At 44.4% G+C, this 12,055-nt stretch overlaps 1 protein-coding gene across 2 annotated transcripts in view; it reads left to right on the top strand.

Annotated features, from left to right (window-relative positions):
• The window catches only part of notch2 (notch receptor 2), a 46,539-nt gene extending 35,407 nt beyond the window's left edge, over positions 1 to 11,132 (top strand). Inside the window, exons 18-35 of one of the 2 annotated variants that reach the window (XM_073476117.1) lie at positions 230 to 382; positions 711 to 939; positions 1,201 to 1,402; positions 1,715 to 1,871; positions 2,038 to 2,222; positions 2,346 to 2,478; positions 2,788 to 3,039; positions 3,159 to 3,271; positions 4,251 to 4,765; positions 4,871 to 5,218; positions 5,341 to 5,489; positions 5,603 to 5,807; positions 6,129 to 6,216; positions 6,361 to 6,514; positions 6,592 to 6,911; positions 7,029 to 7,176; positions 7,421 to 7,518; positions 7,669 to 11,132. In XM_073476117.1, coding sequence (XP_073332218.1) covers positions 230 to 382; positions 711 to 939; positions 1,201 to 1,402; positions 1,715 to 1,871; positions 2,038 to 2,222; positions 2,346 to 2,478; positions 2,788 to 3,039; positions 3,159 to 3,271; positions 4,251 to 4,765; positions 4,871 to 5,218; positions 5,341 to 5,489; positions 5,603 to 5,807; positions 6,129 to 6,216; positions 6,361 to 6,514; positions 6,592 to 6,911; positions 7,029 to 7,176; positions 7,421 to 7,518; positions 7,669 to 9,111 — 4,892 coding nt within the window. In that variant the 3' untranslated portion in view covers positions 9,112 to 11,132. Of the gene's footprint in view, positions 1 to 229; positions 383 to 710; positions 940 to 1,200; positions 1,403 to 1,714; positions 1,872 to 2,037; positions 2,223 to 2,345; positions 2,479 to 2,787; positions 3,040 to 3,158; positions 3,272 to 4,250; positions 4,766 to 4,870; positions 5,219 to 5,340; positions 5,505 to 5,602; positions 5,808 to 6,128; positions 6,217 to 6,360; positions 6,515 to 6,591; positions 6,912 to 7,028; positions 7,177 to 7,420; positions 7,519 to 7,668 lie in introns of both variants that reach the window. The other variant, XM_073476116.1, reaches the window with a different exon arrangement.
• The last annotated feature ends 923 nt before the right edge of the window (positions 11,133 to 12,055 follow it).

The raw sequence follows: 12,055 nt of genomic DNA, 5'->3' as shown, positions 1-12,055 counted from the left end.
ATATTCATATTTAAGGAGCTGGAATCTGAGAATTTCAACTTTATTTTCTTAAAAAGTTACTCAAACTGATCAATCAAAAAGTTTCTGATTAATTTAATAGTTGTTAATTCAATTGCTGCAGTTTTAATGTGAGATATGAGACAGAGTGCCTGAGAACGAAGTCATAGCTGTTATTATGTATCACTGCTAGTTTGATGCTTTACTAATATGTTTGTTCACAATTGTGCAGGTCCACGCTGCAGTGATGATGTGAATGAATGCAAAAAGAACCCTTGCAAAAATAGCGGTCGCTGCATTAACAGCCAGGGCAGCTACACGTGTAAATGTCAGCAGGGATACAGCGGACACAACTGTCAGACAGACATCGACGACTGCTCACCCAGTGAGTTTCACCTCAACCTCAACCAATTCAGTCACTTTATTAAAGGCTATATGCACCCAGTGATTCCTGCATCTCTGTATAACGACTCCTATGTAATATTTTTATCTGGCGATATCCTAGTAGAAAGCAGCATTGAAACCTCCTGAGATGTTGAGTTACACATGGGTATAAGCCTGTACATGATAAGAAAAACTTGGTGCTTCCACAATATCTATATCTGTTTAAGCCAGACTGCTAGTGGATTACTCACTGATAACGCTGACTGCTATTTACATAAAATGTTTGTTCACGGACAGCCTCTCCTCCCTCTCTCTTTCCCCTTCTGTAGACCCATGTCTAAATGGAGGCTCCTGTGTGGATGACGTTGGGAGCTTCTCCTGCGACTGCCGCCCAGGTTTCGAAGGAGAGCGCTGTGAGACTGAGGTAGACGAGTGCGCCAGCCAACCCTGCAGGAACGGTGCCATCTGCCGGGACTATGTCAACAGCTTTGTGTGTGAGTGCCGACCGGGCTTTGATGGAATCCTGTGTGAACACAACATCCTCGAATGTACCGAGAGGTGAGCCTTAAAACCAGCATTTTATTATCATGCTTAAATGTTCTGCTCTTCTGCAATGAATCCTTCCTGGATTATTTGTCCTGTATCTCCTGGAATGACCTGATGAATGATGATTACTGTGACTATTTCTGAAACAAATGTCTGATTTGGGTAAAATAAGTTGAACTTCAAGACTGTTTTGTTCTGTACAATGGAAATATGTCTCTTGCTCTAGACAGAGATGCAAATTATTCACTTCTCTCTTCATCTACTTCCCTACAGCTCTTGTCTGAATAATGGGACTTGCATTGACGACATCAACACCTTCTCTTGCCGTTGCCGTCCTGGTTTTTATGGGACGTTCTGTGAGTACGAGCAGAATGAGTGCGACTCTCAGCCCTGTAGGAACGAAGGCACCTGCACTGATGGCCTGGGCACCTACCGCTGCACCTGCCCTGTAGGATACAATGGACAGAACTGCCAGGTAAACTAACTTTTAAAACAACTAAAGTATCTGGAGTAGAATATAGAATAGAGGTTGTTGTATGCTGTACAGATTTTCAGATATATGGAATTAAATATTTAGAATAATTACAAATTGGTTTAAGTAGAAGAAATGGTCTGCACATGCAAAGCTGAATGTTCACACACTGAAGAAAGCTTGACAATTTGCCGATCTCAGTAAGAAAGTTGATGTATCGAACTCATTAAAGTGGCTAGATTTGGTATCGTTCTGGTGTCTGTGTAGCATTTGCAGCCAATACTTACTCTCTCTCCTTTCCTTCTTTGTATGCAGAACTATGTGAACCTGTGCAGCCAGGTGCGCTGTCACAATGGCGGCTCCTGCTCTCAGACAGCAGCCACCTCCTGGACCTGCCACTGTACAATGGGATGGACGGGACTTTACTGTGATGTACCCAACATGTCCTGCCAGGACTTTGCTGCCAGGGCAGGTGAGCTATCTCAACGAGCAACAACACATTGATTGTAATTAGAAGAAGGACAACACATTGATTGTAATTAGAAGAAGGACAGATAAGGGGAAAAGATCATACAGAATCTTTAAATAAGCAGTAACTGTATATGTTCAAACTCTTATACCTGCCTCCTTTACTGTAGGTCTGGATATGGAAAGTGTGTGTAAGAACGCCGGGCGGTGTGTCAATGTGGGTAATTCCCACAAGTGCGAGTGCCAGCCAGGATACACGGGCAGCTACTGTGATGAGATGGTCGACGAGTGCAAGTCAAACCCTTGCCGCAATGGAGCTACATGCAAGGGCTATCAGGGCACATACGAGTGTAAAGTAAGTAAATCCTCAGCTGTTTGTGTGTGAATGTGTTGGTGTAGGCATGCATAGTCTGTAAGTTGTAAATCTGTCGTGTTTCACATGATGAGCTAACCTGTATTTCTCTTCTCATTGCTCCAGTGCAAACCAGGCTATCAGGGGGTGAACTGTGAGTACGATGTTGATGAATGTCACTCTAAGCCCTGCCTCCATGGAGGAACCTGTATCAACCTCATCAACCGCTTCACTTGCGCCTGCCCACCTGGAACACATGGTAAGTCTGCCAAACACAGGAGGAAGAAGGTAAAAACATTACCTGTAAACATTTGTAAAGCAGCTTTAAACCTCTTCCACTGATTAAGAGATAACAAGTGAAACAGTGGATGATTGGTTGGAGCAAACGGCCCCCAGTGGATCTCGTAGTGGGGAAGAAATGTTGGATATAATTCTTATATACTCATATGATTACCTCTGGGGTGCCTCTAGAAATTGTGTCTCAGAGCTGATAAAAATGCTATCCTGAAAACATTGTACGACTTTACTGGACACATTCAATGATATCCGTCTGTTCTCTGCTCTGTAGGAGTCCAGTGCGAAGTGAACGATGACGACTGCGCACCCAAGCAAGGCTCCTGGGAACCTCGCTGTCTGAACGGAGGACAGTGCATGGACGGTGTGGGCCGCTATACATGCTCCTGCCCCCCAGGATTCGTCGGAGAACACTGTGAGGGGGATCTCAACGAGTGCCTGTCAGCGCCCTGCTATGCTCCCGGCAGCCTCGACTGTGTGCAGCTGGTCAACGATTACCAGTGTCGCTGTCGCCTTGGATACACAGGTACGTTTATAGTTGTTCAAATGGACACAGCCGCACAATATTTAGCCATTTTGTGTGTTTGAATAGCAGCGAGGCTCATTATTCTTTCCTCTTTTTGTATAACTTTCTTGTTTCTCCAGGTCGTCACTGCGAGTCCATGGTGGATCTGTGTCTGTCGAAGCCGTGTCACAACGGTGGCATCTGCTCTATGAACATGAGCTCAGTTCATGGCTACACCTGCTCCTGTGTATCTGTAAGTTTATTTGATAAGATAACATGGTTTCATTTCTCATGAATTTATGCTCACTTTGGAAAAAATGTTTTCTTATAATTTCTCAAGGCAAACATGCTTTTTTTTTTTCAATGCACTCATAACTTGCTCATAAGCTGTGTAATGTTATACTTGAATTGATTTACATCAAGGTCTTTATTAACAGTCCTGTGCTCTTCAGTCTTTCATATTGGCATGCCATGTACACGTGAAAAAGTTACATATTGTTGCTTTAATTTTTCCACACAACAAAACAATATCAGTTATGTTCCTCCATTTTCTTTATATATTGTCATCATTCTGTATTCTGCCCTTTTCCAGTTATATTCTCATTAATCCATTGACTAACACACATTCCTCTGGACTCGACTTTGAAACAGTGAATTTTAACTTGGAAAATGATGAACACAGATTTACTACGAACTATGTTAAATGTTTTTAAAAAAAGAAAATGAATTACATAAAAACATTGATCCTTAAAGTGCAAAAATATCCTCAACAGACTTCATCTGTAGTGTGTTTCTGATGCTTCATTATCACTTTAGACTTAGTGAATAATGGATCAATCTCATTGATCTGTATGATCACAGTGAGAAAATTAATTGTATATAAGTAAACTGAGTGACTTCAGAAGATGATGAAAGATGACCGGTGGCAGAGTTTTCCTTTCCTTCGCTCTTATGGTACAACATCAGTCTTTTCTCACTAAATACTTGTTTGTCTCTCTACTAACCTCTTGCTCCCTCTTTTACTCTCATGCTTGCTTCAGAAGGCCACACCATGGCTCAGGTATAGTAGACTAGCAGCAGATTTGTAGGAGATCCTAAACGTACATTAATTAAAGTAGTTTGTCTAATTTTATTTCAGCTGCAGTTTTATTGGCTACACATGTGTACTCCAGCGTTACTTTAAAAATGAATATATTGTTACCACACTTCAGCAACATTTCGTGTTTTTATAGGGCTTTACTGGGTTAAACTGTGGCGACATAGAAGGCTACAGTTGTGAAAAGCTACGATGCCAAAATGGTGGGCGCTGCGTGGTGTCCACAACCGGCCACCTGTACTGCCAGTGCCAGTCAGGCTTCAGTGGGGCACACTGTGAGAATCTACCGAGATGTCCTTGGCCCTGCCAAAATGGAGGTACCTGCGACCCATCCAAGCCGTACAGCTGCCGCTGTCCCCCACTCTTCACTGGACGTTACTGTGAGAACAAACTCCCACCAGCCCCTCCAAGCTGCCCCTATCTGCAGTGTGAGCAGCATTCAGGGGATAGAGTGTGTGACGATCAGTGTAACAACCATGAATGTCAGTGGGACGGAGGAGACTGCTCACTCAACTGGCAGAAGCCATGGGAGAACTGCACCGCCAGTATCCCCTGCTGGGATCTCTTTAAGAACGGACGCTGTGATAAGGAGTGTGACAACCCTGGTTGCCTCTTTGATGGCTTTGAATGTCAGAACTTAAATCCCTGCAAGTACGTGACCCTTGTCTTCATTTTGTCATTGCACTTGCAGTTACCTACAAAGTCCAAACATGCTTTGAAGGCAAATCACTAAACACTTGTACTGTGTATTTTCAGGTATGACAGGTACTGCGCAGACCACTACGGTAACGGCATCTGTGACCGGAGCTGCTATACGGAGGAATGTGGCTGGGACGGCTTGGACTGTTCTGGTGACACTCCACCCGATAAGATCAATGGCACACTGGTTATAGTGGTCAGGCTGCAGCCTAAGGAGCTGCTTGGAGACATAAGGGGTTTCTTGCGCTCCCTGGGAGCCCTGTTGCACACTAACCTGCAGGTTAAGCTGGATGAAAACAAGGAGCCAATGGTGTTCCCTTACTATGGGGCGGAGGAGGATTTTGGACGCCATGGACAAAGGGGCAGAAACAAGCGGGAGCTGGAGAGGGAGAGGGAGGTTATTGGGTAAGGATAGTTCATGATGGCATACTCACAAGCTCTCAGAAAATAATTGGTAGCTTTAAATGAATCACCAATCAACTGCGTAACATTAACTGTTTTCTATTTTTATATGTTGGTCTGCACAGATCTGTGGTGCACCTGGAAATCGATAACCGTGAATGTTCCCAGAGCTCTGATGACCAGTGTTTCTCCAACACTCACGAGGCTGCGTCCTTCATTGCTGCAGCACACATTAAGGCTGAACTGCCGTACCCTCTAGTATCTGTCAACAGTAGTAAGTTGCCCATCGGTTAGTGGAATTTAACTAGATTTTTTTTTTTAGGTAAAAACTGAAATCAAACAAAGAAAAAAACCACTGGTACTTAGACTTATCTTTGTGTCCTCCAGAATACACGCGCGATCCTCCGCCTAAAGTGGTTTTACCGTACCTGGTCGGATTGGCAGTGGTTATTATTCTCCTTATCCTGGTGCTGGGGATGCTAGCAGCCAAGAGGAAGCATAAACATGGTGTTCTGTGGCTTCCTGATGGCTTCCTGGCCAATAAAAACGACAAAAGGAGAGAGCCTGTTGGACAGGATGACTTTGACATGAAGTGAGTGGATGGAAAACATACATGATAATAAGTACTGTGCACAAATCAAAATCAGACTGAAATGTAAGGTTTGTCAGATGATGTGGGCAGTGAAAGTGAAAAAAGTATCACTGCTACTGTAAGGAAATCTTTGTTAAAAACCTGGCACAGCTCAATTGCATCAGTAGAAGGCTGTGGTTGTACTGGCTAGTTCCCAGCGATCAATACTGGTGTTTGATTGAATGTGAAGCAGAGTTGGAACATAGCATGCATCCTGTGTCCTGGATAAATATAAGCAGAACAAAATGTCATTCTTGTCTAAACATGTTTTTCTCCTATCAGGAATTTCAAGAGCCAGGATGGAGCCATGATTGATGGAGGACAGAGTCAAAGATGGCTGGACGACGAGGTCCCATCCAAGAAACCAAGAGTAAGTGAACTGAGAAAGAAGAAAAAAAAGAACGCTCCCAATAAAGCTGAAGGACGGGAGTTGTTTAAATTATATTGGGCAGGGAATGTGTGGAACATGAGGAAAGGTTTTTGGTTGTTGCTCAAGTTCTGCTACTTTTTATAGACCGAAGACAAACCCTTGCTGCCCATCGCTATGGATGGAGGTGTTGACCGAAGGGAGTGGACGCTGCAGCATCGAAAGGCCGCTGACATCACCCTCACTCCCCCACAGGCCGACCTGGACGCTGACTGTTTGGATGTTAACGTCAAGGGACCTGGTGAGAAGAATGCACTTCTTAATGTACAGAGCTGGCTGATTATCATTTATTTGTTTAATAATGAAGTTCTCCCTCAGATGGCTTCACCCCACTGATGTTGGCGTCGCTGCGTAATGGTGGAGGCCCCGACTGCAGCCTGCACGGAGAAGAGGAGGAGGAGAGCGGAGGAGACGAACCAGGACCGAGTGTCATTTCAGACCTGATCTCTCAAGGTGCCTCCCTGATGGCTCAGACTGACCGTACGGGAGAAACGGCGCTTCACTTGGCTGCCCGCTACGCCAGGGCTGATGCTGCCAAGAGACTGCTGGACGCCGGAGCTGATCCCAACGCGCACGACAACATGGGGAGAACTCCGCTGCATGCTGCCGTGGCGGCTGATGCCCAGGGAGTCTTCCAGGTGAGACAACAGATCGGCCAAAACAGTGTTTTTATTAGCCACTAATTTAACTGTAGTTGTAAACAAGGTCTGTCATGTATTCATCACATCTCATCTGTCTCTGTGTTCTTCTCTCAGATTTTGATCCGGAATCGTGCAACAGAACTGGACTCCCGCATGAATGACGGCACCACACCACTGATCCTGGCAGCCAGGCTCGCTGTGGAGGGGATGGTGGAGGAGCTGATCCACTGCCACGCTGACATCAACGCTGTAGACGACCATGGTCAGCAAACCTGTTTATTGTCTTATTCTTTTAATGGAAGTCTGGTGTATTAATTTCAGTATGTTATGTACACAGTTATTCTAATTACAGTATATTAAAACGGCAGGAATCATGAGGAATCATGCTAATAATTGAGGAATCATGAGGAATCATGCTAATAATTAAGCAGGACAAGCTAATAATTTTTTGTTCTGGTTCTTATGGTTGTGTTTCTTTGTCTCTTCTCACCGTCTTACCGTTTTAGGCAAATCTGCTCTGCACTGGGCAGCTGCAGTTAATAATGTCGAGGCAACTCTTGTGCTTTTGAAGAATGGAGCTAACCGTGACATGCAAGACAATAAGGTTGGTTCTTGTGTTTTCGCTTATGCTATTTCAAACTGTTCCTTTTTTTGGCTTATCATGAATTTGCAGTGGTATTCCAGTTATACAAATAAAGTACAAATAAAAGTACCTTTTATTACACATATGAATCATTTTCTGTGTTTCCTTCAGGAGGAGACGCCACTGTTCCTCGCAGCTAGAGAAGGCAGCTTCGAGGCAGCTCAAGTTCTCCTCGACCACTACTCCAACCGTGACATCACCGATCACCTGGATCGACTGCCCCGCGACACGGCTCAAGAGCGTATGCATCATGACATAGTGCGCCTGCTGGACCAATACAACTTGGTTCACAGTCCACACAACGGGCCTAACCACATGGGTGGAGGAGGAAACTCTGTTATGTGCGGGGCCAACGGAGCCGGCTTCATCGGCATGCGCCCCGGGCCGCAGGGGAAGAAGAGCAGGCGTGGCGGAGGTGGAGCAAAGGTGGGAGGTGTTGGTGGGGGAGCTAAAGAGCTTAAAGACATGAAAGCGAAGAGAAGAAAGAAGCCCGCTGGAGGAGAGGCACCGAGCGTGGGTGCTGGAGTGGGAGGAGGAAATGGAGGAGGTGCAGGAGGAGGGAACGCGAATGGCGTGAAGGCAGCAGGAGGACTTCCAGAGAGCTCTGTCACCATGTCACCTGTCGACTCCCTGGAATCGCCACACTCGTACACAGGCGACGTGTCCGGCGCTGTCTCCACAACAGCAAACTCCCCTCCCCTCCTGAGCAGCCCCACCTCCAGACCTATGCTGCCCCCCGTCAGCCACATGCTGGGGCAGCAGCAGGGCTGGGTGGGCATGACCAAGCACGGCTACAGCAGCCACATGTTCGGCCTCGTACCGCACCAGATGGGAGGTTCTCACCCTGGCATGGGCCAACACCATGGCCAGGGCCCGATGCTGACCCCCATGAATGTCACAATGAGCAGAGAGCAGCTCCCGCCCATCGTCACATTCCAGATGATGGCACCCGGAGGAGGCCAGGCCATGCTGAAGCAGCCTCAGCCGGGGCAGGTCCAGGTCACACAGTCCCAGGGGCAGAATCAGGCTCACTCCCAGCAGGGCCCAGGCCACCTCCACTGCTCCCAGAGTATGATGTACCCGATGCCTGAGCAGATGAGCATGGCGCACGGGCTCCCCCACACCCTGCAGCACGCCCACACCGTCAGCCACGGAGGCCACAGCGGGATCGAGGGCCAGTCTCGGCAGCTGCCCTCCTATCCACCTATGCAGAGCCCCGTGGATAAATACCCCACACCGCCTTCCCAGCACAGTTACACCACCGCCGGCTCAGAGGGCACCACCCCCGGCAACTCTGCCCACCCACCCAGCGAGCACCCGTATCTCACTCCTTCGCCTGAGTCCCCAGACCCTTGGTCGTCCTCTTCGCCACACTCCAACTCGGACTGGTCTGACGTCACCACCAGCCCTACCCCTCTGGGGAACCCCCACCATGCACTGCCATCTTCACACCACACACACATTCCAGAGCAGGTGCAGCTGCAGCAGCAGTCGCAGCAGATGCAGCAGGCCTCTCAACAGCCTCAGCTCGGAAACATGCAGGTGTTTGCGTAGGCCGGCCCGAGGAAAGCATGAACAATCTGACTTTGGGGTTCTGCGTAGTTAAATAACACAAAGTAACTCTCACAATGCGTTTCTCACTTCTCTTGTTAACTGTCTTTGTTGTTATTGTTCTTCATCATAGTAATCGGTCACCTCCCCTTTTATGTTCTCTCCTCCTCTTTGCACTTAAGAAAACTGTGTATAGTTTCGAAAACGTTGTTGAGTATTATCAACTAGAAAGCAAAAGTTCTCAATACCAAAAAGCGTGGAATTAGTCATCTGTCACAAGCTACAATCAGTTTTCCATGTTGTGCCTTCAATCCCAGCTGAGCCTCCTCTGCTCTCTGTCGGCCAAGTCCAGATTTTTCTTTTCGTCCTCTGGCGCCCGGACACAAACTGTTTATTGAGGGATCATCAAGGAAGTGCCAAGCAGATGGCAGCCAGCTGGTATTGCATCAGAAAACAGACTGCTGAGATGGACACTGAGAGGACGCTCCGCATTGATATTGTCTGATTTTGGAGGACGTTGTTTAGCTCTGCTTTATGCTATCCTTATTTTTATTGTTTAATGTGATAAGCCTGTCAATACTAACTCCTCGTCGAAACCATTCACTCTACTTTTTTTAATATGATGGGTCATATTCAGTTGATGCTTTAATTCAAAACTACCTAGTTGCATTTTTGTTTTTTTACTCATGCATTTTTAATGTGCTAAAGGGGGAATTTTATAAAATGCTGTTGCATGACTAGAAAGACAAACGCCAAGAAAATTACAGATTATTTAGTAAGGCACACAGATGCATCTTGTTACTAAGGGTTAAATGTATTTACTGCATTGATTACACCTGAGTTATAAGTGTTTAAACACACACAGAACGTTCAATAAATGCAGTTTTTACTTGCACGCTATTGGTGCAATGAGAACACAGCGTATTACTCATGTTTTAGGTAGGTACTGTTACAGAAACACAGAAGAGTCGATTTAAACCAAATCAGATGCAGTTATGTCTCACCACTATTATTCATGTGTTGTTGAGGGATTCATTCAGAAGCTTGACAAACTTTATGCAAATACATACATTAGTTTAATATGTTGTATGATGAAATGTACATAGACTTACAGCACATTCTGCTTGTTATTACTGAGCTCGATTTGGCAAAGATGTGTTGACATTTTAATGTTTTTTTTATATGAATTCTGTTCGCACTTCTTCAATGATTCTGAATGTTACAGAGGTGCATGTTTTTACCTTTCTAAGCCGCCTCTTTATTTTCTTTTCCAAAATCATTTAACCAGTTTTGCCTTTTTGCTTGACTACAATCAGTGTATCTGTGCACCTTTTTTTTTTAATTGTCATGATTCATAAACCAAGTCAGGAGGCGAGTGAGGTTTGATAAAGTATTTTTTTTGTCTTCTTTCCTAAAGATGATGTTGATCATAGCTTTGTGTTACTGTTCTGTAAACACAGACAATCATTCGCTGGATTATTTTTGACACTTCAAAACAGAACATCACTGCCTCTAAGACCAAATTCATTTTTTCTCCTGCCAAAAATGTACATTATGTCCACTCTTTTGGTCAGTTGTTACCCTCTTTTCAGTAAGTCTTGTGTTGTATTAAAGACTTTTGACAGCACACACATCAGATACCAAGAAATGTTGTTTTGGTTTGAATTACTACTGCAGATATTTCATATTTCAGCCATATTCCCTTTACGTTTTCTCTGTTCTTCACAAAACACAAGTACTGTACATCGAGATGTCAGTCAACATTTTTTATTAAGAATTTGAGCACGTCAGTTCCCGTTCATTAGCAAGGCAATTTCTCCATGTTGTGAATATAAAATGTTTTTTTTTTATTGTACTTTTCTCTGTTAACCAAATAGCCTATGATAATATACATGCCATATGAAGTAGTGTTCACAATGTTTGTATAAGGTAGAACTAAAACTGATGATAAAATAAGTTGTCTGTTGCAGAAAACCAAATGATCAGCCAAATGTGCTTACTGAAATAAAGCCCAGATCTTCATAGATTTTTGCACTTGTGTCTTTTTTTTTAATAAATATACTGTGTTTTGTCAACAGGTTCAGACACAATGCTGGTGGTAATCAGTACTGAACATAAGTATAGTTTACTGAAAAATGACACCAGTAATCAACTATCTTATTGTTAATAACAAATCACCAAAGTCAATAGTATCTATCCTTTAATTTTGTATCCTCCAGAAGTGATAAATTAAAGCAATGTGTGTGGGTCAGTGGTTCAAACGTGCCCATTCAACACTGTTAACATCACAGACGGGGTTCTGTTGTTAATGTCTGACTCCAAAAATGTTGGGACACTGGGTCAAATGTAAACAGAGTGCAGTGATGTGCAAATCCTTTAAATCCTGTGAATATAGTCATGAATTTGATGCCTGCAAGACGCAAAGTGAGAAGAACCCAACTTTTTTTGGAATCGGGGTTGCACAATGTTAGGATATTGATAATAATAACTAATAACACGTGAGAATGTATACATTGCTACAGTAATGTATAGAAACACTCCAGAAAGAAACACACTTTGGGGCTTTTTGTGCTGTTAAATATATTAAAAGGTGCAATATGTAAAAATTGGCCACCAATTGGGTTTTTTTGCTAATTATCTTGTGGCCTGTCCACTTCCAGGTCACCACGCTGGAGTGGAATGTGAAGTGAATGCCTCAGCCTGCTCAGTCGTCCTCCTGGATCCACACTCTTCACATATATTGTATATAATTAACTTGTATCAGACATTCTGTCTTTGACATTTTTAAACTGTGATTTTGTCGTTCTGTTCTGTAAACGCAACATCTATTGCATGTCTGTACGTCCTGAGAGAAGGAGCTCCTCTATGGCTCTTCCTGAGGTTTCTTCCATCTTTTTTCCCCCATTAAAAGATTTTTTTTCCAATATGGCAAAGTTTGTCTCAATCG

The sequence above is a fragment of the Pagrus major genome, chromosome 11 (genome assembly GCF_040436345.1).
Source record: "Pagrus major chromosome 11, Pma_NU_1.0".
Lineage (NCBI taxonomy): Eukaryota > Metazoa > Chordata > Actinopteri > Spariformes > Sparidae > Pagrus > Pagrus major.
Note: the sequence above shows the minus strand (reverse complement) of the source record. Positions and strands in the feature narration are given on the sequence as shown.